The following is a 21738-nucleotide window of genomic DNA, read 5'->3' as shown; positions in this document are numbered from 1 at the left end:
ACCATATGCATGCTTCCATATAATTAGGTGTACAGCAACAGCAGAATTAACACACTATATAGTAGCTTGTAGTACTGCAGCAAGTCAGCACCTTTGCCTTGATGTGACTAGAACTACTGAGTACAGTAGAGTATGGTCTGCATGTGCTACAATCATGATGCTTTCAGTTAATTAAATGCTGGTCTACTTTATATAGCAATCACTTACTGTCATTATCAAGGATATACACGGTGGCGGTGGTGATGGCTCCGAGCTGTATCTCTCCGATCCCCTGTATCGGGGGGAGCAGCTGCACTGAGAAAGTCTCTTGTCCTTCGAAGGCCAGTTTGTCTTCGAGGATTGAGAATGAAACACAAGTAGTGTCAGTGATGTTAGATGGAGGAATGGTTACAGTTCTCTGATCAGGAGTGAAGTCGAGATGAGCTACAGAAGATGATGAAAAAATGAACAAATTAATCATTTCTAGCTTAGCTATTGTAAAGTATTTAAATTTACTATTTGACTAAATTGATGCATATATCAACAGACCTATAGCAGAGATGGGACTGCTTTCGACTGCCTCAATGAAAAATGAAATGGGTGTGGCAGTGGGCGTGTCTACCGAGATACAGACATCGACTACACCCTCCCCCTCATCCACTGTCAGGTTGCTTTGAGTGAACTCCACTATCACATCTGGAACAAGAAAACAAATTACGTATACAACATTCAATTTGCTGCTTTTATTGGAGCTGCTTTTACAATTTGTTGCTTTTATTGGACCTAGCCAGTACCTGAATTCATACTGCATTTTCTCAGGCAAACATTAGCCAGTCGCTTATACAGTTTTAATGGTTGAGACAGAGTGATTAATTCCATTGGATAGTTGCATCTAACTATGCAGCAGCAGTATAGAGTAAAAGGGGCAAATACCGTTGCACTTCATTTTATGACACCCCCTCCCATTGATTATAATTATGTCTCACCATCATTATCCAAGATGGTGACCCTCGTCTTGCTAACTGGTACAACCACTTCAAACTCTCTCTCTCCAAACATTGTCTCACTAGTCACCTCCAGAGAGAGACTGAACCACTCCAGCCCTTCTGCAGCTAGCTGGTCATCGACTATAGTGGTGTGGTTGATACAGACGCTGGTAGATGCCAGGCTTCGAGGAAACACAATAGTCCGCACTGACGGCTCAAAATCAAGAGTGGCTGGAAAAAAACATAAACCAATCGTTATTTAATAGCGAAGTATTGAGGATAATTCCTAACTAAAGATTTTAATTAAGTTGACTTACCCAAGGCACTATCTTGTTCGTCTGTTTGATACGAGGTGATCTGCACAGTTATAGGGATGGGCAGACCTAAGTCCACCTCCAGACATACCTCCAGCACGTCCACGTCCTCCGATACCGTGTACTCCGAGGTTGTAAAGGCCACCTTGATGGGAACTGCACGATAGAGGTAAAATTAGAATTAGCAATACGAGTTGAAGCTCTTATAATTATGTTAGTCCAATCAAATTATAGGTATGTGTGGACAATAATAGGCTATGGCTTACTGGATAAAAAGCAAAGCAAGCAGAAGACCATGTACATGTACTCTAGACCTTAATTAATGATTATTGATTCAGAGCTACAATGGCTTCATAAGGGGGAGGGGCTGGTTAATATACAAGCTAGAGTTTAGCTGATTTATAGTCTATTGATAGTAGTTTAGGAATAGCTCTACACTTACCTGGCTTGCGTAGTCGGAGTATAAGCTCCTCGAACTGTGCCTGTGCAGACAGCAGCAGCGAGAGCATACAGATCACACTCACTACAAGCCTTGTACTAGTTGTAGTTCCTCGCGATCGCCTAGTCATTTTTCACTGTCTTTGCTCAATACAGATTACTGTTTTCTATCTGCATTGCTTGAATTTTGGCTTGCAATGTCTTTCTTTAGCTCAGAAGTTTATTTCTTTGAAGGTTAGTTATGAGGTACGCCCACTCAATGCCATAGGCAACAGAACAACAATGTTCGAAAACAAAGTTGTGGTTTGTTTGTACGCATGCGCGTTGCCATGGCGAAAGAGGGGGTGTAGCTGCTCCCTCATGGAAGCTAGCAAAATGGAAACAAACACAAGAGACTACACAAGAGTCAGTACTGCTTCTTCTCTGGTTCCTTTTGAAAGGCTACCCAACCTCCCCAATCCAGTCATCCCACACATAGACCTGGGGATAGCTCACGTGGATGTGGACTATCTGGCCCTAGTACTGGCTGAGTAAGTTTATGGCAGAATAAGTAACACTAGTGAGTCTAAAAAATGTATTGAGCTCACTTTTCACTTTTACATACTAGCTATAATCGTGTATTGTGTATTAAAATGAGCACTATAAGTCTAATACACATAGCTAGCTACATTTGTGTTTTAAACTTTGTGTGGCGTTGTAAATAACAAATTGATCGTTTAATATACAGCGCTTTTAAAGCGATGTTGGAAGTTGGTAGTAAGTCGTTTAAGTTGTAAATGTTTTTCCTATGCAGAGAAGACAGTATCAGCTCTAGAAAGAGAGTTGGATTCTGTCTGGCTGACAACTGCACTCAAACAGAAAGATCGGATATTATCAGCTTGAAGGAAACCACTGCCTTCATTAATGCACTAGTTCAGGTGACGTTGGTGGCTCTTGAAATCCACCTTTATGAAGGACCACCTTTATATTGAACAATGCTCACACTATAGACCTCCCTAAAGAGACCACCTCTCTATTGAGACCACTCAGTACTGTCCCTACAATGCTATCACTATTGACCTCCCTAAAGAGACCACCTCTCTATTGAGACCACTCAGTACTGTCCCTACAATGCTATCACTATTGACCTCACTAAAGAGACCACCTCTCTATTGAGACCACTCAGTACTGTCCCTACAATGCTATCACTATTGACCTCCCTAAAGAGACCACCTCTCTATTGAGACCACTCAGTACTGTCCCTACAATGCTATCACTATTGACCTCCCTAAAGAGACCACCTCTCTATTGAGACCACTCAGTACTGTCCCTACAATGCTATCACTATTGACCTCCCTAAAGAGACCACCTCTCTATTGAGACCACTCAGTACTGTCCCTACAATGCTATCACTATTGACCTCCCTAAAGAGACCACCTCTCTATTGAGACCACTCAGTACTGTCCCTACAATGCTATCACTATTGACCTCCCTAAAGAGACCACCTCTCTATTGAGACCACTCAGTACTTTCCCTACAATGCTATCACTATTGACCTCCCTAAAGAGACCACCTCTCTGTCAATTTAACCTAGACCACCTACTGGCTCTGTGCACATGCTATGTTATTATTATTGTATGGATATCTCTGACTGTAATGTATGTGTGGTAATTGTGCAGGATGTAGTTGAGTTGCGTCAGGACCTAACCTCCGCCCAGCACATGCTCAGGGCTGACTATGAGAGCAGGCTAGATGAGAGAGCCACTCAACTGTGAGATATCTGTTTTTACTACATCCATTCATAGCTGCATTGTATAATTATACTGTTACAGTGACTGACATGGCCAAGTACTGTGGATTTATTATTATTATTATTTTGTGCAGTTGGTTATAAGCAGTATAACAATTCACTCAAATAATTATACAGACACGGATATTTCAGTGCCCTGTGTGTCCAGACGGAGAGGAGACACAGTGACCAGGTGGAGGTGGTGAGGAAGAGCTACAGAACACAACTCAATAATGCCATACAGAAGATTGCCGGAGAGTATCAGGTATAGTTAACCCTAACCCTAGCTCCTCCCATCTCCCTCCCGTGCCACCGTTGTATGTAAGAACTACAGATACACCGAATTCACATAATTATTCTAACTGAGTTAGACCCCACCCACTTTTCTTTGGCCAACTAAAGCTAGAAATTTTGTCCTCGACTCATAGTTCCCTGCTAAACTCTGTACAGGCGTATTACGATGAACTGCTGCAAGGGAAGACTGGGCGCACTGATTCCAAGATTAGGGAACTCAGACAAAAGTGAGTCATCACATCAACTTTTATTAACATACTAAACCTTCACCCTCACCCTCCACACACCCACCCACCCACCCACCCACACACACACACACACACACACACACACACACACACACACACACACACACACACAGAATAGAGGTCCAGGTGTTACAACTGGAGCAAAGTGCAGAGACAATTGCTGACCTCACTCAGAAAGTTGTGCAGTACGATGAAGACTTAGGAAAGAAAAAGGTTCGTTTCTCAATCACCTAAACTTGTACTTTTAATAATTGTATATATCAAAATTGAATGATCTCCTGCGTGTGTGTGTGTGTGTGTGTGTGTGTGTGTGTGTGTGTGTGTGTGGGTGGGTGGGTGTGTGTGTGTGTGTGTGTGTGTGTGTGTGTGTGTGTGCGTGCGTGCGTGGGTGTGTGTGTGTGTGTGTGTGTGTGTGTGTGTGGGTGTTCAAATCTTATAATTAACAGCTTGAGGCCACACCCCCTGCCCTACCCCCTGGTATCTCGTTGGAGGAGGAGGCAGAGCTTCGTGCGGACATGGAGCGGTTGGAAGAGGATCTGACAGAGACAATGGCTGAGCTGGCAGCCAGTCAGGACACCACCAAGACACTCAGTGAGGCATCAAAATAATAGATCAGTGCTTGGTTTGGATCGAAATGCCTTTTTAAAGAAAAAGCAAGCCTGGTACAAATACCCTCATAGCAGCATCATGTATAGTGCAGGGATGTGCCCACACTGGTCGGTGGTGGTGGTCTGTTCTTCACCACCTTTAGGCCTAGTTCTGTTGAATTGAGATTGAAGATAGAAAATAGTCACTATACTTTGAAAATTCTGGGCATCTAATAACGGGTAAATTTCAATGTTTTATGTAATTATCACCAACACTTTGTTTAGAGTATTGTGGCCTCTCACAGTGTTCTCTACATGAGTATACACTGTTGCACACATTCTCTCACTGTACTAGCCCACCAGCTGAACAGTGCTACTAAACAACTGGAAGATGAGAGGTCAAAGGTCAACCAGCTAAAGAAAGATTCGGAGGCACAAAAGAAAAAAGCAAAGAAAGAAATGGAGAAAGCAATCAGAATGGTGTGTATTGTGACAGCAACTGTTTTTATTTGCAGATTACAGTATATCGTACGTAACATGTATAGCGTCGGGTTTCTAATGAGAGGTTAATCCATTGCGAATGACAGTGTACAAACCTGAGTGCGTTTCTAACTATAATTGCAAATTATATAAACAGGAAAGTTGCAATCAGCATGCTCACTCTTTGCGTGTCTTTCAATTGCGGTTTATGCTAAAACTTGCAATTCGCAATCAAAAGAACCTCCTTCACATTTGAAACCCAATATACAGTAGTATTGATCGTGATGCACTGCTTATGTGTGTATTATGTGACCAGGCTTATAATTATGTGCACTGCTTATGTGCGTATTATGTGACCAGGCTGAGAACCAGAGAGCATCGTTGGAAAAGGAATGGCGGGAAAAGGCTGAGTCAGCTGAAAAAGAGGTGAGTACATAATTAATGTTTTGCGAGTGAAAAAACTTTGAAATTTTCGACTTACTTTTACAATCCGGCAAGAATCGTGATGTCATATACATTGTGTACAAGCACTAGTATAAGTCTCTGACATCTTATTTCTTTTATGAAACCATTAGCATTATTTTACTTGCAAAGTTTGATGCTTACAAAACATTGTTACAGCAGTGATACAGTACTGTTTCAAAGGTTGACCTCACTGTCAGTTCCAGCCTTGACTACCTGCATGCCATAGTGCTACCACTACAGTAATGTAGTTATGAATAATTATTTACACGTTAATGTGTTTATCTAACACAAACTTGCTTGTACATGTACATACACCTACACACACCCCTCACATCTCACACACCTTACATTACACCAACACACTCCTCACATCCTACACACCTCTCACATGACACCCACACACCCCTCACAACATACCCTCACAGGCGGCACACAAGGCACAAGAAGAAGCAGAGCTCCAACGCGTACGGGAGCAATCCAAGTTTCAAGAAGAGTTGAATCGTCGGCAACACTTGGAGGATGAGCTGAGAGCCAACCAACAGCGGCCGCCCACTCCTATTGACACAGGGGACACGGGGAATCAAGTGGAGAGACTGCTCAAGATTGAACAGAAACAGAAGTTGGAGATTAAGAGGTACTCCTAATAATTATAGCTACATGTGTGTATGCACATACAGTTCTTGTGCGTACGTATTACTGCTAACTTTGATAATTAAGAGAGTGGATCCGGAATTACCAGAATTATGAGAGAAAAAATTGCTAGTTTTAATTACCAATTACAGTGGGAGGGACCTAGATCATGTGCTTTCAGTATCACGGTTAGAGTGTCCCTCTCATACACAATGTCATGATCTAACTATCTTTGGAAGAATGGTGTTATTAGTACCAGGACATGTCTAGACTAGTAGGTTTCACTTATGGTTTCAATGAGATTAATTCCCACTGCCTCTCATTCGTTCCTCTCCAGACTCAATGTGGAGTTGGACAGGACTAACAAGACCTGGGAGATGAAGCTAGCCGTTATGCAAAGAAAGTGAGTCACACTATCTAATAATGCACACAGAACATTAGCTATTTATAATTATGTGTGCTTATAATTATATCAGCGAACTGCAAGAATGGCATATCCCCTACCTGCTGTTCCATACTGTCTAGTCAGAGCTGAAATTAATTTCTTCGATAATACAGCATTTTATTTTGGGCCTAAATCGTCATTTTTAGCGTATAGGCTATAATTTATATAATTATATATAATTATAATAATATAAAATATATAATTATAATAATAATAATTATTATTATAAGGTGCTTTTTAAACATCAGGTCTGTTTTCTTAGATAACTTTGATAGGCCATAACTTGTGTTACGAATGTCCAATTCTCAATTAGTATTTAGAAGCTCTGTAAAGTATCGTCTTTTAATAACCCTTTGAATTTTATTTAGATCAGTGATTGCGTTGTTAGAAATTGTTTTTGTAATGGTCTTTGGGATTTTTCCAGAATTGTCCAGTGTAAGATTGAGTGCTCATAACTTGAATTTGGATTGTGCATTTTCAGAATTAAACGCATTTTTTTTGCCCTTTGATCTAATGGTGTTGTTCTGTTCAATTGCTCGTCTGTTTGTAGTCTGTATGTACATTTAATCCCCCCCACACCCACACACATATCACACACACAAACATTATCACTCACCCACCCACATACATCGTGCATACCCACACACCACCCACACATCACACACACACAGTTTCCACGCTCTGAGAGATGAGTTCTATGTGAGACACAGTCTCCAGAGACAAGCCACCTCTCTCCACCATGCAGCAGTCGGATACGCCGTAAGTCACAACTACTTTAGTAAAATCTGAAAGCTTCCGTTCGACTTGTTATAATTATAGTTAGCCTCATTCTTAGACTAGCTAGGTATCTACAAGAGTGAGAGAAGAGCTGTGTTGGTTGTACTATAGTTTGTCTTCTACATACAGAACCATGGACAAAAGTCAAGACAAGCACTGGTACGTTGTGCTCAGCAATTCTATACAGCGAGCCTTTTGTTATAGGCACACCACACATGCATTGTGTGTTAGGAACTGCCCCTAAATCAGTCTTAGCCTATACTTGATCTATAAGCATTGCTCTAGCTGTTGCTGATTTTTTCCTGCAGCCAAACATAAAAGTGGCTAATTTCAGAGAATCAGAAACAAGCTCTTGCTTCACATCACATGAATCAGGTACCGTACTAGTAGCAATAATTTACTGTCTGTCCATGCAAAATTTGAGTGGAGTTCAATAATTATGATGTTATTGTTTTCCTAATTGCAGGGGTAGCTGGACACTCCCTCCTGGACACTCCCCCGGTACCCACACCCACCCCGACCCCTCGTCACATCCCAGGACGGCAAATGCAAGCCACACCTCCTAGAACAGTGCACTTTGACCCCCCATTACAAACACACTGATTGAACATTTAATTATGAAATTAATTATTGTTTCTAAGTGCACCCTTCATGGTATTGGTCGTCATTTTCATAAACAAAAAATGTTATGCTTAGCGATAATAAAGGCATGCATGTTGCAGTGCTTATAATTAGAGGCAATTAAGCATAAGCATATGCATGATGGATGATTATAATTATACAAATACAAGAGATTGCAGAGGAGTGCCACATATAGAAAGTATTATACAAAAAAGATTTATGTAAAAGTTTTTCGCTTCCGACTGTTGTTCTTACTTGACTCCTCCTCGTTCTCAGACACGGGTTCCCCCACCCGCCAATTCATGAACGGATGTGACTCAGGGAGATTGCTTATTGAAACTCTATCCATATGTTTTACAGAGAGGCTTTGCTCGGGTACCAATTCACCGTCTCGAACTATAAGTTTTGGGGGGTAGAAATTAAACAAATCGTTGAATCTAAACGGAGCCTGTTTTTCTTTTTCACTCGCTCTAGTACGTCTGGTGACCCTTGTAGATGACCTTTGACCCGAGCTATTGGTCGATACACTTGCGACAGAACCGATATCATCGTCCAAAACTGAATTAGCGGGCGTGTTCGTTGAGTCAGTGTATAAGTTATGAGCAGTGGATAGTTGTAGCAAAGACGGCGCTTGACGTTTGGTAACTTCAGTCTGTTTGTCAATATCAGCTCTTAATGAAGGAGGCTCCCCTTGAAATTCGCCCATTCTTCTTAATTGTCTATCACCATCCTCGAGGGGGGTCGGAGTTCGACTGATTGGACGTTTCTTGGTTGCAAATGTGCTGAGTGCTGTCGGTCTTGGATGTTTCACTTTCGGTGGACGGCCTCTCTTTTTTTTTCCAGTCACGATGGTCGGCTCAATTCGTGAAGTGGAAGGGATTTGAGTTGCACTAGGTATGGAGAGAGAGTTGGGGGAGGGGTCATTGGCAATTGTCCGTGGTGACGACGTTTGTGCAAAGTGTCTCAGCTTGGTACCCACTATGCGCTTGGAAGGATGCTTGTCTGCAGTGAGAACAAAAACAGTATAATAATCATAAGTAATTTACACAAGTACAGGCATCATCGGTATACTTTAGATCTGCTTAGTATATCGTCCCTAATGTTTTTCACCCAGTTGTCAGAAAGAAAGAATAACAAGGTGAATAATTTTACATATACAATCTTGTAACGGAAAACGTTTGGAGAAATTAAGTTTATTAATTATAATCTTGTATCAAATATCTAGGAATTAATTATTATGGTACGCAAATAGCAACTAAAGTCTAGCTTAGATACCGTATAGCGCGAAATTTTCGAGGCACTTATATTTCGTGGATTGGCCTCTAAAAACCATTTCGTTGCACAATGTTCGCGGGATGACTGCTTACCGGAAGCCACGCCTTTAAATATTTGCACGAAAGCAGGTAATTCTAATTAAAGAACACTTTTCGTGGACTTAATTTTTGTATAGAATTCTAACCCACGAAATCCGCGAAAATTAAGCCCCTCGAACATTTTGCGCTATACGGTACAATCATCGATATACAAGTACTCGTACCACCATAATTAAATGTCCTCTCGTCAGAATCAATCAATGGAAAAGTCCCTCCGTGAACTTTGACCTCTCTGCTAATGTCCTCTTCAGAATCGCTGCTGCTGCCCTGGAGGTACAGAAATCGCTCGGGTGTGTCAGAGCTTCTTGAGGGATGTCCTGATCTTGTGCTCGGAGACGAATAAATTTCGTCAAATTCACTAGTTTCCGTATTTGGTGAACTTAGCGGTTTATAGGTATCTTCTTCGTAGCTTGCTTCTGTGTGCATGAATTTACTTGTCTGTAATCTAATTGGTTGATTTGTCGGCGAATGATAAAGATGGAGCTGAGGCGGCAAATCCATAGAACGATGAATGGACAATTTCCAAGCTTCTAATGACACCAGTTTTATTTCTTCATAAGGATCTTCTCCCAGAATGACAGGCTCATTTGCAACAAGAAGAGTGTCTATATGAAGTTCCAAGTGAAGATCAGGTGAAAGTGTGTCTCTAAATGATGAACACTCTCGGTCATGATTATCATGTTGTGGTTCAATTTGAGATCTCGTCAAGGAAACGCTGTCGACAGAATGTGCTTGCAAAACATCCACATCGTAGAGGCTGGTGAATTTTTCTGTGAATTTCTTCGCACTTAGCTCCTCACGGCGTGTTGACCTCTCTCCAGGTTTGTGTTTGGATTGCAATGCATGCTTCGCGAGTCCTCGTTTCTTCCTGGAGTAGTCTAGAGCATCACACAATATCTCAGCATCTCTGAGCAGTATCATTGTGGCTCTGAAGTTCTCTATTATTCCTGCAGCACGTAACAGACGTATCATGCTTCGATCGCTGATCACAATTTTAATCCCTAGATCGTTGATTTTTCTTTGCACCGAAACTCGGGGAGTGTCGTATGCTTTCCACAATTCAATAGCTAGCTGATGTACGCTAAGGAAGATCTTATCTTTGATAGGAAACCCTAGCACTTGCAGGCCTCTGCAGTTTAGTGGGATACACATAGCAGCTTCACGGGCCATTTTGCTGCTAAATCTAACTTATGTTCAATAACAAGTCTACAGGTATTATACAGGTTATGAAAGACAAGATAGCTACACGTGGATTTTACAATTAGCGGGCTAATGAATATCATTAGTGGCACTTTATTATAGGACTTCAGCCCACAAAGTTTATACACAGGGAAGACTCTTTTGATAAGCATCTTATAATTAAAGTTCATAAGGAACAGATGTGTTTGTGTACTTCTAAACTATTGTACTAAGCCATAAGTCTAAACTGCCGTTAAACAAAAACAGATTATAGTAACTACACAGTCACAGTTTACAGTTTCTATTTTGTTCGTTTCGAGCTCTTTTTAGATCCGATGCTTATAGCAGGTATTTCTCCTCCTTCGACAGCCATTGCTTGACCATTAACAGTTTTAGACACGAGTTGCCCATTTTCAAATTCTTCCACAGTTTTCACTCCATTCTGTGTAGAACTGTGTAAAATGCATGGTGTGTGAGAGCAATGCAATGTGATAATAATAATAACAGGCATCCATCTCTAAATCCTAATTAAAATAGTCACCTCAAAAAAAGGGAGCTACTGTTTACATAGGAGTCATCACAGATAATGAACATCATGATAATCCCAGGAAAACACAAATTCTTTGCAGCATATCATCACAGTCTCACCTTTGACATGCACCCCACAGACCACAATATATAATCTAGGCTGCTCTAAAGGCCACGAAGCACATGGAATCTAGGCAGAAGGTCAATAACACAGTACTGACTGACGTACGTTTTCTTGGTGATGGTTTTTCCGCCTCGAGAGTATGTTTGAGAAGATGACATGCTCGTTAACCCCCCACTACCACTGCCACTGCTGAAACTGTGTGTGTGTGTGGGGGGGGGGGAGGAGTTTGTGTGTGTGTGGGAGGTGTGTGTGTATGTGTGGGAGGTGTGTGTGTGTGTGTGTGTGTGTGGGTGGGTGTGGGAGGAGTGTGTGTGCATGTGGGGGTATGTTAGAACCCTTGATTGGGCCAGATGCATAGTGGTGAGTGGACTCTTGTTAAGTGTTCTAGATTGAACCCTAACTAAGTGCTCTAAGAATGTTAGATGTCTAACTGAAACCAGTTCCACAGGTTAATTTGCTAATTATAACTTTGTTGCTAGGCAGCCAAGAATGAAGTTTGTGATTACCAGAAACTTCTTTCCATAACAAGCATACTAATTAAAATTAATGTGAGATTAAAATTAATATACGATTAATTTAGTGACCTAGTTGGACACACATATATTGCTTATTGTGGTCAGACACCAAATGATTGCACCGTTGTTACAGTATAACCAGAGGAGGTACTGCATGTAGGATCAATTACACTTGATTTTCTACTTGATTAGCTGACTCAGCATTAATAAACCTAGGCCTATACGTGAACGGTATGTAATCAATCAAACGTAATTACTCCAGCCTGTCGTACCTCCTCTGATACGAAGATGCAGACTGATTCAACCTAAAGCACCGCCCACAGCCCTATTAGCTTGCATTGCTGTTGTAAGAAACTGGAGTGCATTGATGTGCATGGCGAATCCCAATGCAGTAGAATTCTGCAATCTAATTGGTCCATAAGGTAATGATCAATCCTTGAAATTATTACACAAGTATAAAGAGAGGGCATGCAACTCCACTATCAGTACACGTAGCTAGCAGAGTTCAAACGTGGGCGGAGGAATGTGTGCATTTGCATAAAGTGCTAAAAATAGAAATGTATATTTTTTTAGCATTTCATGCACAGTCATGCACATTCATCTGCCCACGTTTGAACTATATAGAGTTGCATGCTCTCTCTTCTTTTATACGCCCTTGGTAATAGCCAATAAGCAAGTCCATAGTGAAAGCATACAGCAAACAAAATAATAACCACAATGTTGACAGTTATGATTATTTTTATAACTCACGTAGCGAAACTGCTTCCACCGTCACCAAAACCATCCCCAAAATCGACACCAAATCCTCCGAATCCTCCAAACCCTCCAAAGAAACCACCGCCACCTCTATTGGACTGACCACCACCACCACCAAACATGGAACCAAAATCTGCAAATGGATCGTTTGTTCCAAAAAATTGCTCGAAAATGTCGTTTGCAGATGTGAAGTGGAATCCATGACCTCCACCAACTGTGTGTGTGTGTGTGTGTGTGTGTGTGTGTGGGTGGGTGTGGATGTGTGTGTGTGTGTGTGTGTGGGTGGGTGGGTGTGGATGTGTTGGTGGGGGGGGGGGGGGGGAGCATTGAATTAATACTGGCTACTGTACATTATGAAACACATAATTATCATTCTATGCTTATAAGCTACTAAAATTATGGCTATAAAATTACTGCTGAGTATGCTTTACGATTACATTGCATTGTCAACTAGTCGAAGGGAACGCATTGTGAATGAGGATAACTTACCCCCACCATCCTGAAGCCCCTCCTTCCCATATCTGTCATATACATCACGCTTTTGAGCTGCAGGGAGAGAACATAATCATCAATAATTATATACGATATTGTAGTGCTAAAAATGATGCGAGTGGCTATCATGTCACATTCTTCTGTATCGCAAATATTCGAGACATGTACAGTCTCCATTGAAATCGCGGGATTTAATTGAGGAAGTAAGGCTATAAAATTGGGCAAAATGCACAATTTTTGGCTTCAATAAATATAATAATTTCATTCATCATCTCAGCTGAAGACTCAAATTAATGGTGAAGCTTTCAAGGCCATTTAGAACTAGCTATTGTATGTTCTAAAATCTTGGCAAACCTTAACCCAAGGTATCTAGGCAAAAGGAATTATACTTGTCTCAATTAAAACGAACGCCACTCAAGTACTTGGTATATACCACTTATTGGGGCATACAGTACTGGTCAATATAAAGCTCCCGTTCCGTTTACGTAGTGCGTCGTTTTACATTTCAGATTTTGACACCGTAGTAAAAGCGTTGCAATTTATCGTTGCACGTTGTAAGTACATTTTGCAGAAACTGTTGTAAGCAACACAAAGAGACTATCCTAGTCATCTCGAGTATCATAGGCTGGACTAGTTCCTTGGCTATGGCTATGTCTAGCTGTAAGCCTAGCTCCAGATCTACAACAAAGACATAAAACGAACCATTCACAACTTTCTCAGCCAAAAAGGACGTTAGCTATCTCTGTTATAAAAGGCTAGCTAGCTAGCTATAATCGAACAGCTAGCTGCTGCAAAAGTTCACAGTAGCTGCATACAGAGCTGCATGGGTGTAGCCAGAGTAAATTTAACAATGGAAAAAAAAACCGCTGAGCGTACTTTATGTTATAGTTATAACACGGGCACGAGGGATGTATGGAATATATTGCACTGAAGCACGAGGGCGCCAGCCCCGAGGGCTGAGTGCAATATATGCCATGCAGCCCGAGTGCACGTGTTATAACTAGTTTATATCCCGAGGGCATAGCAACATAACACTGTCCTAGTAACACAATATAAACAGCACAAAAAAAGACAGAGACAACTCTAGACACAGCTCCATCTCTTCTCTCTTCTAGACGCCAGTATCTGCAGCGTATAAGATTGGCATGACCGACGAATGGCTTGACACAAAATTGTTGGAGTTTCAACTGAAATCTGTAAAACAGCCCCACCCCACTTCTGGTGCTGCAAAACAGCGCCGCCCCACTTACTGCTGCAAAGAAACAGCCCCACCCCACTACTCAGTGAATACATGGTATTAGCTGCTGGTCTACGCTCGGCCTCATAACCAAGCCAAGAAAGCTCGCTTCTACACTGCTGCAAAACAGCTCATGCCCCCAGCAAAAAGAGCCACTTCTAGTGCTACGGTGAAGCAGAATTGACATGCATCACGATGTCGAGGACTAGGTCGATCTAGGAACACAGAATCTTCCACAAAATGAATCTTGGACAATTTTAAAACCTGCATGGTTGCAAGAAGAAACTCCAGCAGTGCTGAACATTCATTCCTGCATGGCTGGACATACTTTGATACTTGTTATTTCTCATGCATATTAATTTAATTTTAATTTAATTGTCTGTCTAATTGCCAGAGGGGCGTTTTGCGGTCAGTGCAATATGACTTTGCGGTCAGTGCAATATGACTTTCAGCAGTGCAATATGCTTTATATTGCACTTGGCAACAACGTAGCAACGGGATATAATGTTTATTGTTTATATTTGTGCCGTATCAGCATACTACGCACGTATTACGTAAACGGAATGGAAACTTTCTATCGGCTGGCTGCTAATATTATTATTATTATTACACATAGCTAGCTTCACTGGGTCAACTGATATGTACGGCACCGGATGTTGATTTAGTAGGTGTGGGTGTGGACAGAGAGGGGTCCGAGTTAGCAAAGTGATAGTGATAGTTTTTAGGACGTTTACACATCCGGTACTGTTCAAGCCAGTTGATCCACTTCACTGGCAATAATAGTAGCCACACTCACGATCTGACAGAACCTCGTAGGCCTGGGCCACTAGTTTAAACACTTTGTCTGCCTCCTCCACACTGTCGGGGTTCTTGTCCGGGTGCCACTTGAGGGCCATACGCTTGTACCTGGGGTACGGGTGCGCATAACACATAATTAAGTATTAATAAAATTATTATAGATCCACCCTAATTAATTATTAAAAACAGGACAGCTAGCTGTTGCTACGTACATAAATAGATCTAGCTCTAGTCTACGTCTATAAAGGCAGCTGTCATAATACAACCTGACGTAGGACTTTAGCAATCTGAGACTACAGTACAGGCGCTAGACTAGACATGTACGTGTAAACATAATCATTCCATAAGAGTCTTACGCCTTCTTGATGTCATCTGTGGAGGCATTTGGCTCTACTTGAAGTAGCTCATAATAAGAGATGTCATCCCAGGCGTCTCGTTTAGCCATAGCTAGGCTCTCTCTCTAGCTAGCTAGCTGCGCTTGTGTACTTTCAGTTTCTCATCCCACAAAAACGCTGGAAGTTTCTATAGGAAAAGGGGTTTTCCCTTGAAAAAACTTAATTTGCATTGCGCATGCGCATTGTCCAACTGCTTGGTTACAGACTACATGTACTTTTGACTTGCTAAAGAGCTTCTGAGCACTGCACAGGATGCCATTGACTGAAGAGGTGGAGACAGAGCTTGGTGGAGGAGCTACTGATACTCCCATAGAGCAGGCAGACAGCTCAAGTGGTTCATTAAAGTAATTACATGATCATGTCTAGTCTAGCAGGAGCACATATCTCCTCATGTGCTCCTTAGGTTACTAGGTGGGGTTGTATGGTTTCTTTCTAATCTACAGATAAAGCGAATTCTATGTTTAATGCAAGGCCTTTTTTCACACCTAAATTTATGGTTACATTATGCTAATGAATTGCTGGGAATTATGACTATCTACGTGATAAATGGAAGTAATTGTGTGGTATATTTCTGCTGTAGGAGCTACGATGATACTCAACTGTCTGCCAATTACCCGGGAGATGGTGCCAGTCCAGTCAGGAAGAAGAGAAAGAGTGTTCAGTTTGCTGTGATGGGCGGAGAGGGAGATTCAAGTGAGGGACTCGTGGAAATTTTTAAGTGCTGCTCTACCGTACCTAATCCTATGCTATGTATCACATTGCTTTACTCAGCTAAATAATGTGCAGTATATCTAGCTTTTAACAGCTAGTCAACTGTGATATAATTAAAGGCCAGATACCCAGGTCCCAAATGAACAGTTTGTATGTACAAGACAACCCTCAACAAAGGTCACCTCTTGTACACACGTATAACAGCTAAAACAATTTTCCCTCAGATTGTGCTTGTTGTATAAAAAGGGCTTGATTGTATTGTGTGGTTTATCCTGTATATAGATGTTAGTGCTGGGAGTGGAGACAGTGCCTCCGTGGGCGGTGAGGGTGTGAGGAGAGTGGAGGGTGTGACCGAGTGTATGGGTCGTGTGTCGGACGAGCTCAAACATCTATTACTCAAATGGAAGGAAGGATTGCTGTAAGTTCAACACATGGTCTGCCGTGTATCAGGTATTAGTACAGTTTTGGTCTCAAGAGTCAAGCGTAGCATTAGTGTCTGTGCAACATTGTTTCTAAAGCTAATATTGTAACTAGCTACTTGAGAACGGTATACTTTATAACAATGAAGACTAATTATCAGATATGTGTGCTCCTGGTTAGATCATGTGCATTCAGTATATATCTATGGCTATCCTACGTTATGGTGAGGTACACTGTTATAACATTCATGCCCGTATAACTATAATGTCTAGCATTTTATCGTTAGACCTGTGATCAGTGTTCCCTCCTCTCCCTGTTAGTGAGAGTGAATCCTTTGAGACCTTTTGTCCGACTCGAATAGACGAGCTCTTGAAAGAAGCCCTGGAAGTTGAGGAGCAACTCAAGCAACAGAAAAAAGATTTGAAGAAACGATTAGAAGGAATATCACAAACTCTATTCAACCTAAACAACTCATAATAGAGTAATGTCTTATTCTCTTAGAGCTAATATCATTGGATCATTTTTAATCTGTCTTCATGTACATACTTCGTATGTGTTTAATTCCGATCATGCCTATTTAACGAGTCCTCAAGTGTCGTGATGTGAATATAAATGTTTCATCGCTAAAAAGAAAAGACAAAGTTGACATGATAATTTTTTACGTTTTGTCTAGTGCGCATGCGCATAACGTCTGCGGCGACAAGACCCACCTCCAAAAAAAGGGCTGGTTGTAAAGAAACCACAAGCTAGGTGACAATGGCTGAACAAGTGGAAGTAACTCCTGGTGCTCGTACTGAGGCGTTTCCTGAGATAGAACCTTACAATCATGGTTGGTTGCGTGTGTCTGAGCTTCATGAGATCTACTATGAGGAATCTGGGAACAGAGATGGGAACCCTGTCATATTTCTGTGAGGACGAGACAAATGCACTTATAAATTATAGTTGGCTCACATTTAGCTATTATAATTATAGTGTAATCCCGGATACCGTTATAGCGGATACCGTAAAACGTCTAATGGGCACCACTCTAATCTTAGCACTAACTTGGAACAGTCGAATTTTTATTTGGCGCACCATTTTTCTTGGTTCTAATTATGCGCCAAATGAAGCCGTCAAAGAGGCACCAGTTGAGGCTCATATATAAATTTTTGTTCTATTTGTGCGCCAAAGAAAAACCACATTTTGTGGCGCCTTTATTAGAATTTTTAAGATAGGGGTTTACACAGAGGTGGCTATTTTTTCTCGTTCGGAATATGAGTGCCTGGCCACATTAATATTTGCATTGCCATTCTCTAGGGATGATCATTATTATGAGTGTGCATGTATTTACCTGTTGCATTTACAGACATTTAGCTATTATTATTTTTAAATCCACCCACCCACAGTCACGGTGGACCAGGAGGTGGTTGCAGTTCTAAACATCGCCAGTTGTTTGACCCCCAGGCATATCGTATAATCCTGTTTGACCAGAGGGGGGCTGGAAGGTCACGACCTCCTGCAGAGCTGAGAGTGAGACTATAGTATTATTATAGGGCCATTGAATTGAATAGTCTAACTCTCAAGTTGCAACCTCTCTAAAAATGGCCCATATTCAGGCCTTTGATATAGGCCTTTAATCTTAATTTAAAAGCTACAGCATTATTTAGTACCGATTCTAGCTATATACCCGTTTCTGATTATCTAGCAATCTGTCAAATTTTCAACCCGACTCTATACCACCACCACCACCTCTATTAGGAGAACACAACTTGGGATCTTGTGGCAGACATGGAGAAGTTGAGGGAGCATCTTGGAGTCAGTCGTTGGCATGTGTTTGGAGGGAGTTGGGGCTCCACCCTCTCATTAGCGTATGCTCAGAAACACTCGGACTGTGTCAAAACAATCGTCATCAGAGGAATATTCACCATCAGAAGGTTGATCATATAATTATTTTAATGCTTTCTTGAACACTACAGTTGAGCCTCGATTATCTGAACCCTAAGCAAAGTATCAATCACTGCATTCTCTTAGTGCTTTCACTTTTTAGATACACTTTACATGAGCCCACTAACCTATTAATTTGCTTAATTGTCTTATGATACATCGTCCGACAAAACAATCATGACAACACTGTCTGTGCTGAGTGTGTAAATTGGCATTTGACTGATGTCTTGTCTTCAGGCTTGTAGTTTAAATCGGTACAATGAAAAAAGATGGTAGGTAAAGAGTATTAATGATCCAAGCTATAATTATAATGTTGTCTAGAAGCCTCTAAAATATAGCTTGTATCATTAACAATCTTTACCCACCCACCATCTTTTTTCTCACATGACAGTGTGCCGAGATTAGGGTAAAGTATATGTAGCACAAATAATTATTATAACAGGAATTACAATGTAAGTGAATGTTCATAATATCTCTACACATGTATATGCACATATAAAAGGTGATGAAAGATAATTATCACAGCTAGCTATAATACTGTTCAAACAATGTTCTGTGAGGTGGGGCACCTCCTGATGACTAGTGTGCAAGTGAATGTAGAGAAGTTTGTTAATGTATGATTTCCTGTTGTGTTGGTTGTAGAACAAAGACATTGTACGCTTGACCCACTCTGGCGAAGAGCAGTACTGGTAGTGTCCAACGATGATGATGGTTCATAGATACAGGCCATACTCAGTGTGTAGTGTCCCTGTGTATGTGAGAGATAGAATTATAGTGAAATGACACTGTATATAATTATAACAAAGTTAACAACTTACTGGCTTGTCTACTGTTAGGAGTGGTGTTGCGCATAAATTCCAATATGCAGGCTCCGTCTGGTTTGTAGTACAATTTATTGTTTCCTCGATACAGTTCTGGTATGGAAAGTTCACTTGAGTTGTTAGAGAAGTCAAGTTGGTTAGTCGAGTCTCTATGTCACTGTTGGTCGTATTCAAAATATCCACGGAGTACCTAAGGCTGTTTAGTTCAGCCATTGTTGCACTATTGTTTATGTTTACTGACAACTCAAGATTGTTCAATTGAGAGGTGGTTGCAATATTGGCTGCACTAAGACTGCTCAATTGTGTGGATAAGGCAGTATCAGTTGTATTCAGAGCTTCCACTAAAGACTGTAGATCGTTTAGTTGAGTTGTAAAAACCGTGTCAGATGTGTTCAAATTGTCTACTGAGTTCTGAAGACTGCTCAGTTCAATCATTGTTTCCATATTGAGGTTGTTTAATAAATCATTGTCCATAATCGAAGCGTTTACTAAAGATCTTATGCTGTTTAGTTCATTCGTTGTTACATTGTTAGCTGTGCTCAGTGAAGCCTGTAGGTTAGTTAGCCGAGTCGTGAAAACACTGTCTGTAGTATTCAAAGCGTTTATATTACCCTGAAGACTGATCAATTGAGTCATTGTGTCACTGTTGACTGTATTCACGTCAGCCTGAAGACTGATCAATTGAGTCACTGTGTCATTGTAGGCTGTATTGGTTGCTTCATTGGCTGCATTCAGAGCACTCACGTCAGCCCGAAGGATGTTCAATTGAGTCATGGTTGCATTGCTAGATACACTGATCGATGATTGCAAGCTCTCGATCTGTAATGTTAAGTTAGCCTGAACGTATGTCAAATTGTTTTCCAAAGCCGACCGCACATCAAATACATTTTCTTGGCTTTTATTTAATTTAGTATTAAGAGCAACCACTTCAGTTGCAAAATATTCCATCAATTGGCTAACTTTGACAAGACTTTCGTTAAATTGCTGCATGTCCATATTGTAGTTGTTTTCAAGTTGAAGCTGAATATCTTTATTTGTACCACCAAGTTCTGTTCGGAGGGTCCGTAGTTCTATGTATGAAAAAACCGCTAGTGCTGTCACTCCAGCTAGTAGTAGGGCCAGGCAGGCAAACGTTGCTATTACAGCGACTTGAGATGCAGTGCATTTCTTATCACTTTTGTTTGACTGCTTAACTCGTCGTTTCTGAGAAATTGGAGGATTGTTGGCATCGCCTGTTCTTGTTCCAGTCATGTCTCCATAGAGATTAGACTCCTCATAGAACTTGCTTAGCTCCATAGTATGCAACTACCTATAATACTCTACTTGCTTTTGGTAGTGAAATCAGTTACTGATTGCATGTATACTGTACAGGTGAATCACCCTTCAAGCATGATTTTATGTACAAACTGTCTTTGTCAGTTTCATTTAGCACTTCTAGTTTTCACCTATAACAGTTAGTGCAGTTCCTGTCAAACAAACTGAAAGTGTATACATGCACTCGGCACCTACATACACAGTAACAGTACGTTGCTCTTCCTGTCTAATACTATATTTGTTATGTGCATAGTTAGCATGTTTCATGTTCAGCTCTCTTCTATAGTTATTGGCTTATAATTATACTGCCACAGATTATTTTATGAACCCACGCTCCCACACTCGTGCACCCCTCACATGCAGGGAGGAACTGCTCTGGTTGTACCAGGAGGGGGCCTCCTTCATTTACCCTGATGCGTGGGAGTCTTACTTCGCCCCATGGAGAGGGGAGATCTCATGAATGCCTACTACAGAAGGTCAGGATGAGTATTGTCAATTTGTACAGATACAAAACAGAACATGCAGCGTATTTACTTATATTATATTATTTGCTGGCACTGCAGAGCTCATTTTTACTAAAATATCTATCACCAGTCTAATACATATAACTTGACAGGTGTGGTGTGTTTTAGCATTGTATTAAAGTTTCAGTTTTATGACTGTCACATGATCAGGTTAACAGGAGACGACAAGGAAGTTCAGCTAGTGTGTGCTAAGGCCTGGGCAGGCTGGGAGATGAACACTCTGAGGCTGATACCAGACCAGGAAGCCATTCAGAAGAGGCTAGACAACAGCGACTGGGCCTTGCAGTTCGCAGGGATAGAATAGTGAGCTGGTTCAACTACTATATATAGAGACAGTGACAGCTGCAGCATATATAGAAGAGTCTTTGCAACATTCCAACACTACGTTAATGGCTCAAAATCCATAGGCATGGCTTCAGAGAAATAACTGTTTGTTAATGGATTGACCTTATATATTATTAGCGTAATTATATTGTACCGTATAGTAAGTGTGCACGTAAATTTATAGATAGAACTGAAAAGTATGCAGATCAAAGTTTGACTCTCTCTCTCTCTCTCTCTCTCTCTCTCTCTCTCTCTCTCTCTCTCTCTCTCTC

General features: G+C 41.2%; 7 protein-coding genes across 9 annotated transcripts in view; 3 read left to right on the top strand and 4 right to left on the bottom strand.

Moving 5' to 3' along the window:
* LOC135347788 (uncharacterized) overlaps positions 1 to 1978 on the bottom strand; it is a 64496-nt gene extending 62518 nt beyond the window's left edge. For both annotated transcript variants that reach the window (XM_064545834.1, XM_064545835.1), the window contains exons 1-5: positions 1722 to 1978; positions 1283 to 1435; positions 966 to 1196; positions 529 to 675; positions 208 to 423 (exon numbers count right to left, since the gene is read on the bottom strand). In XM_064545834.1, coding sequence (XP_064401904.1) covers positions 208 to 423; positions 529 to 675; positions 966 to 1196; positions 1283 to 1435; positions 1722 to 1848 — 874 coding nt within the window. In that variant the 5' untranslated portion in view covers positions 1849 to 1978. The remainder of the gene's footprint in view (positions 1 to 207; positions 424 to 528; positions 676 to 965; positions 1197 to 1282; positions 1436 to 1721) is intronic.
* A 65-nt stretch (positions 1979 to 2043) lies between these two features.
* On the top strand, positions 2044 to 8103 carry LOC135347876 (uncharacterized protein C10orf67, mitochondrial-like). Of its 2 annotated transcripts, XM_064545983.1 has the most exons (15): positions 2044 to 2247; positions 2511 to 2634; positions 3376 to 3467; positions 3624 to 3750; positions 3936 to 4006; positions 4141 to 4240; positions 4474 to 4618; positions 4970 to 5094; positions 5455 to 5520; positions 5985 to 6193; positions 6527 to 6592; positions 7306 to 7393; positions 7541 to 7570; positions 7720 to 7786; positions 7878 to 8103. In XM_064545983.1, exons 1-15 carry the CDS (start codon positions 2078 to 2080, stop codon positions 8012 to 8014), a joined length of 1617 nt encoding a protein of 538 aa, XP_064402053.1. In that variant the 5' UTR covers positions 2044 to 2077; the 3' UTR covers positions 8015 to 8103. The 2 variants fall into 2 exon arrangements, with proteins under 2 accessions (XP_064402053.1, XP_064402055.1); XM_064545985.1 differs by lacking the exons at positions 7720 to 7786; positions 7878 to 8103 and having other exon boundaries at positions 7470 to 7549.
* A 68-nt stretch (positions 8104 to 8171) lies between these two features.
* On the bottom strand, positions 8172 to 10630 carry LOC135347870 (uncharacterized). Its single transcript, XM_064545975.1, has 2 exons — positions 9570 to 10630; positions 8172 to 9034 (listed from the first exon to the last, which is right to left on the bottom strand). Exons 1-2 carry the CDS (start codon positions 10573 to 10575, stop codon positions 8250 to 8252), a joined length of 1791 nt encoding a protein of 596 aa, XP_064402045.1. The 5' UTR covers positions 10576 to 10630; the 3' UTR covers positions 8172 to 8249.
* A 109-nt stretch (positions 10631 to 10739) lies between these two features.
* Positions 10740 to 15566, bottom strand: LOC135347965 (dnaJ homolog subfamily B member 6-B-like). The gene is made up of 6 exons (XM_064546123.1): positions 15391 to 15566; positions 15033 to 15142; positions 12997 to 13053; positions 12502 to 12721; positions 11342 to 11431; positions 10740 to 11036 (listed from the first exon to the last, which is right to left on the bottom strand). Exons 1-6 carry the CDS (start codon positions 15477 to 15479, stop codon positions 10886 to 10888), a joined length of 717 nt encoding a protein of 238 aa, XP_064402193.1. The 5' UTR covers positions 15480 to 15566; the 3' UTR covers positions 10740 to 10885.
* Positions 15567 to 15612: 46 nt separating this feature from the next.
* Positions 15613 to 17130, top strand: LOC135347980 (uncharacterized). The gene is made up of 4 exons (XM_064546155.1): positions 15613 to 15773; positions 16010 to 16122; positions 16423 to 16558; positions 16881 to 17130. Exons 1-4 carry the CDS (start codon positions 15682 to 15684, stop codon positions 17035 to 17037), a joined length of 498 nt encoding a protein of 165 aa, XP_064402225.1. The 5' UTR covers positions 15613 to 15681; the 3' UTR covers positions 17038 to 17130.
* A 142-nt stretch (positions 17131 to 17272) lies between these two features.
* The window catches only part of LOC135347948 (probable proline iminopeptidase), a 5383-nt gene continuing 917 nt past the window's right edge, over positions 17273 to 21738 (top strand). The window contains 6 exon segments of the mRNA XM_064546092.1: positions 17273 to 17468; positions 17946 to 18069; positions 18298 to 18473; positions 20982 to 21046; positions 21049 to 21094; positions 21293 to 21445. Of these exon segments, the coding sequence (XP_064402162.1) occupies positions 17317 to 17468; positions 17946 to 18069; positions 18298 to 18473; positions 20982 to 21046; positions 21049 to 21094; positions 21293 to 21445 (716 nt within the window). The 5' untranslated portion in view covers positions 17273 to 17316.
* LOC135347900 (uncharacterized) lies at positions 18929 to 20712 on the bottom strand. Its single transcript, XM_064546013.1, has 2 exons — positions 19302 to 20712; positions 18929 to 19231 (listed from the first exon to the last, which is right to left on the bottom strand). Exons 1-2 carry the CDS (start codon positions 20598 to 20600, stop codon positions 19025 to 19027), a joined length of 1506 nt encoding a protein of 501 aa, XP_064402083.1. The 5' UTR covers positions 20601 to 20712; the 3' UTR covers positions 18929 to 19024.

This window comes from Halichondria panicea, chromosome 14, assembly GCF_963675165.1.
Source record: "Halichondria panicea chromosome 14, odHalPani1.1, whole genome shotgun sequence".
Taxonomy (NCBI): domain Eukaryota; kingdom Metazoa; phylum Porifera; class Demospongiae; order Suberitida; family Halichondriidae; genus Halichondria; species Halichondria panicea.
This window is presented reverse-complemented; position numbering and strand designations above follow the sequence as displayed.

What these genes read in the sequence shown, in the direction of transcription:
- LOC135347876 (XM_064545983.1), top strand. Translation starts at nt 2,078, where the DNA reads ATGGAAGCTAGCAAAATGGAAACAAACACAAGAGACTACACAAGAGTC. An exon ending in TCATTAATGCACTAGTTCAG is followed by an intron (nt 2,635 to 3,375) that starts GTGACGTTGGTG and finishes GTAATTGTGCAG; the next exon opens with GATGTAGTTGAGTTGCGTCA. An exon ending in CTAGCCGTTATGCAAAGAAA is followed by an intron (nt 6,593 to 7,305) that starts GTGAGTCACACT and finishes ACACACACACAG; the next exon opens with TTTCCACGCTCTGAGAGATG.
- LOC135347870 (XM_064545975.1), bottom strand. Translation starts at nt 10,575, where the DNA reads ATGGCCCGTGAAGCTGCTATGTGTATCCCACTAAACTGCAGAGGCCTG. An exon ending in GAGGACATTTAATTATGGTG is followed by an intron (nt 9,035 to 9,569) that starts GTACGAGTACTT and finishes TTCTCACTGCAG; the next exon opens with ACAAGCATCCTTCCAAGCGC.
- LOC135347965 (XM_064546123.1), bottom strand. Translation starts at nt 15,479, where the DNA reads ATGGCTAAACGAGACGCCTGGGATGACATCTCTTATTATGAGCTACTT. An exon ending in ACAGATGACATCAAGAAGGC is followed by an intron (nt 15,143 to 15,390) that starts GTAAGACTCTTA and finishes CCCGTACCCCAG; the next exon opens with GTACAAGCGTATGGCCCTCA. An exon ending in GGGGCTTCAGGATGGTGGGG is followed by an intron (nt 12,722 to 12,996) that starts GTAAGTTATCCT and finishes ACACACACACAG; the next exon opens with TTGGTGGAGGTCATGGATTC.
- LOC135347980 (XM_064546155.1), top strand. Translation starts at nt 15,682, where the DNA reads ATGCCATTGACTGAAGAGGTGGAGACAGAGCTTGGTGGAGGAGCTACT. An exon ending in AGCTCAAGTGGTTCATTAAA is followed by an intron (nt 15,774 to 16,009) that starts GTAATTACATGA and finishes TTTCTGCTGTAG; the next exon opens with GAGCTACGATGATACTCAAC. An exon ending in GGGCGGAGAGGGAGATTCAA is followed by an intron (nt 16,123 to 16,422) that starts GTGAGGGACTCG and finishes TCCTGTATATAG; the next exon opens with ATGTTAGTGCTGGGAGTGGA.
- LOC135347900 (XM_064546013.1), bottom strand. Translation starts at nt 20,600, where the DNA reads ATGGAGCTAAGCAAGTTCTATGAGGAGTCTAATCTCTATGGAGACATG. An exon ending in TCCTAACAGTAGACAAGCCA is followed by an intron (nt 19,232 to 19,301) that starts GTAAGTTGTTAA and finishes TCACATACACAG; the next exon opens with GGACACTACACACTGAGTAT.